This window comes from Glossina fuscipes, unplaced genomic scaffold (genome assembly GCF_014805625.2).
Source record: "Glossina fuscipes isolate IAEA_lab_2018 unplaced genomic scaffold, Yale_Gfus_2 115, whole genome shotgun sequence".
NCBI classification, from domain to species: Eukaryota; Metazoa; Arthropoda; class Insecta; order Diptera; family Glossinidae; genus Glossina; species Glossina fuscipes.
This window is the reverse complement of record NW_023998458.1, coordinates 2,367,101-2,370,719: the sequence shown is the minus strand read 5'-3', so window position 1 is coordinate 2,370,719 and position 3,619 is coordinate 2,367,101. Positions and strand designations below refer to the sequence as shown.

Genomic DNA, 3,619 nt, shown 5'->3' with positions numbered 1-3,619 from the left:
TAATAGATTAATGGAGGACAATTGGGCTTTTGAGGCCGTCCGCAGAGGATTACAACTAATAGATTGACACTCTTCTTGCAGAGAGGTCAATTGGGCTTTTAAAGCAGCCCGTAGAGGATTATATTTTGCGAATGTCTTCTTAAGAACGAAATAAGAATCGACATTGAGTGAGTCGTCGATTGAAACTCGATTATTTATCGCAAAGAGCAATTTCTTATGGAAGCGATAAGACAACAGAATCCCAATTAGTACTATAAACATTTGTTGTACGAGATTTGTGAATTGAAAGCAGGCGTCTCGCGCCGGGAAGTCAATCTATAATGTTTTTTTCGTAAACTACAACAAGCCTTTGCACTTTAACGATCAGCGAAATTGCAACGGATGGCGTTGGTAGCGTTTCTCAGCGTTACACTCGGACCCGTCTTTAACGCCCACGCTGATTGTTCGGTTGGTACTGCGTAATATCCATGCATCCATGTTTGTGCTTTGAAGATCATAATGCATCCTTCATCGCTCGTTGCAACGCTATACTTCGAAGCGAACAAGAAATGTAAAACTTTTCGTGCTTAGTCTTCTTTTAGACAAAACTCCAATTTAATCAAAACTTGAATCTAACGATTTTTTGTTGGGTATATTGGATCTTTGCGATTTTATGCTTGCAATGGCCCTCTATTGCAAATCCTTTAAAATTTACTTTTACCCCCAATTATATACAAGTGCAGAAAGAATAAAACAGTTTCTACACAAATACATTTATCAAAAAAATAAATAAATAAATAAAAGCTAGCTAATCATATTGGTGTTAAACAAAGAAGAAGGGCTTTGTTGGCACTTTTAATACTAACAAATTATTAATTCGACAACGAAGAGAGCAATAATCGATGAACACAAAAAAAATAAATAAAAAGCGTAACAGAAAAAAAGAACAAAATTACTATAAATTCAATAGTTCGAAGGTATAACAACAAGGTACCGCAAACGACGGCTACGTGTTAAAATCAAGTCGAGGCTGGAAAATTTGAAATATTAAAAAACACCGATCAATTGTTTACATTTACCATAACGTGAGTTGACAAAAAAAATAAATAAATAAAAATTAAAGAGAAAATTATATGCAATTCCCGTCTTTGCTTCTCTATTTAAACATTTTGTGCGATAGTTCAACTTACTATACGGCCATTAACCTAAAAAAAAGTAAAAACCCAGATAAAGAACTCTGTCAATTTATGAAAATTTTATTCATGGGAAACGTGTCGCATTCGGATAAAAAAAAATTTATTGAAATTTTAAATACCTGTGTAAGAGTTTTTTCTCTTGCTTTAGTTCACAGTCAATATATAATATTATAATAATAACAATAGTATAATAAAAATAAATAATGATGCGTATAGAAAAATGCAGATTTTTTTTGTAAAGGGCGAGCTCGACTTTGCAGACTTTTTTGCATTCGCAACAAGTGAACTATTCTGCTATGTATTCTAAAAGTTTAAACATTCGAATAAACTAGCTTTAACTAATTTGGCATGACATAACCTCAAAAAAAGAAAAACTAATTACAGCGTGTGTCTAAATTTATAAACATTCAGTGCCTCTTAGGCGTGCGTAAGGGGGTTTAATTCAATGTAATGCCGAAGAATTGCTTTTGCATGCTTCTCTCCAGAACTATTCCCCAAGAAAATGTAACTCAAATTTTCTTTTTCGAATAAGTTTCGAACTTTACAGTCTCCTTTTAGAGATCTATTTAAGAGGATTGTTCGATTTTTATAAGATCACAACTTTATAGGTGAAATCATAAAATTTTCCTGCAAACATTATAAAGGCTGCAGATACGTATTTTTTAGACCAAGGAGTACATTACGTTCAAAATCCATCCTAAGAGACTCCTTTCTTCTCTATCAACTTATTGTGTGGAATTTTTTTTTTTTTAACGATTTTAGATAAAGTAAAACAAAGAGTTATGCCCCCTCGCGATATTTCAATATCGGATACTTTGGAAACTGTTGAAGGCATTAAGCCGGAAACATCTAAACAAACTGGCGTTTTATTCGAAGGTGATGCGGATACAGAAGATTGTGCCCTATCAGTCGATGTTACCCAATTGAAAAAAGCTGAAAACCGTAAATTGGAGCTAGTCTGGCGTAATATAATATTATTTAGCTATGTACATGTAGCTGCTTTATACGGCGCCTATTTATTTCTATTTCAAGCCAAATGGGCCACGGTATTCTTTTGTACGTATAAATAAACAAATCTTGGAAACGTATATTCATTACATTTTCATATTTTTTTTACAATTACAGCAATTTTCCTGTATTCGATTGGGGTTTTAGGTGTAACAGCTGGCGCTCATAGGTTATGGGCACATCGCTCATATAAAGCGAAATGGCCGTTGCGATTGCTTTTGATTATTTTTAACACGTGTGCCTTTCAAGATGCTGCTTTTCACTGGGTTCGTGATCATCGCGTGCATCATAAATTTTCTGAAACCGATGCTGACCCTCACAATGCTACGCGCGGTTTCTTCTTCTCTCATGTCGGTTGGTTACTTTGTAAAAAGCATCCGGACGTAGTTGCCAAAGGCAAAAGTCTAGACTTGTCTGATTTATATGCGGATCCTATAATAATGTTCCAAAGAAAGTAATTTATTGTTATTGCGACTAATATGAAAAAAATATGATATGATATTAATTTGACAACTTGACTACTTACAGACACTACTACGTATTGATGCCTTTAGCTTGCTTCATATTGCCGACGGTAATACCTATGTATATGTGGAACGAAAGTTTCATTAATTCTTGGTTGGTACCAACATTATTTCGATGGTGTTTCCTCTTAAACGCTACCTGGTGTGTAAACAGCGCAGCTCATAAATTCGGTGGACGGCCTTACGATAAGTAAATAGTGCAATATTCCGTCACGCATTACCATTTACTCAATATATTTCTAACAGGAATATTAACCCGTCTGAAAATGTGGGAGTGACAGTTTTTACTTTCGGTGAAGGCTGGCATAATTACCACCATGTATTCCCCTGGGATTATAAAACTGGTGAATGGGGTAATTACTCACTGAACTTAACCACAGCATTTATCGACTTCTTCGCTAAGATCGGGTTGGCGTATGATCTTAAATCAGTTACTCCCAACATTATAGAGAAACGAGTAAAACGTACGGGTGATGGAACGCACGCTACGTGGGGCTGGGGTGATAAAGACCTTAGCACGGAGGATAAAGAAAATGTTATAGTCTCAAATAAGAAAAATCATTAGCTTTTCATGAAACAAACTTCGGGTGTATTTCAAAATTATGCTTTCTATGTAATTTTTATTTAATTAGTGAGTAAAATTAAAAAGAAAGATTTACTGATAAGAAAATATCTTTTTTTCTTTTTTTTTGATTTGTTAGGAAATGGATTGGACCAGTTAAGTTAATATTAGATCCATAATTCAGAAACGTAGTTGAAAGCGATTGATGAGAACTTTGAGCATAGGTAGAGACTGAAGTGACAGAGTGTTCGCTATGAGAAGCTCTGTTCCGCTGTCAACCCACAAATCCCCGTACTTCGTAATGTACAGTCAAAAATCCGGCTAGAAATGCCGACAAAAGAAAAATGTAT

General features: G+C 34.8%; 1 protein-coding gene across 1 annotated transcript; it reads left to right on the top strand.

The window, feature by feature from the left end:
• The first annotated feature begins 944 nt into the window (after positions 1 to 944).
• LOC119640109 (acyl-CoA Delta(11) desaturase-like) lies at positions 945 to 3,377 on the top strand. Its single transcript, XM_038037936.1, has 5 exons — positions 945 to 1,064; positions 1,938 to 2,231; positions 2,301 to 2,637; positions 2,712 to 2,897; positions 2,954 to 3,377. Exons 2-5 carry the CDS (start codon positions 1,958 to 1,960, stop codon positions 3,270 to 3,272), a joined length of 1,116 nt encoding a protein of 371 aa, XP_037893864.1. The 5' UTR covers positions 945 to 1,064; positions 1,938 to 1,957; the 3' UTR covers positions 3,273 to 3,377.
• The last annotated feature ends 242 nt before the right edge of the window (positions 3,378 to 3,619 follow it).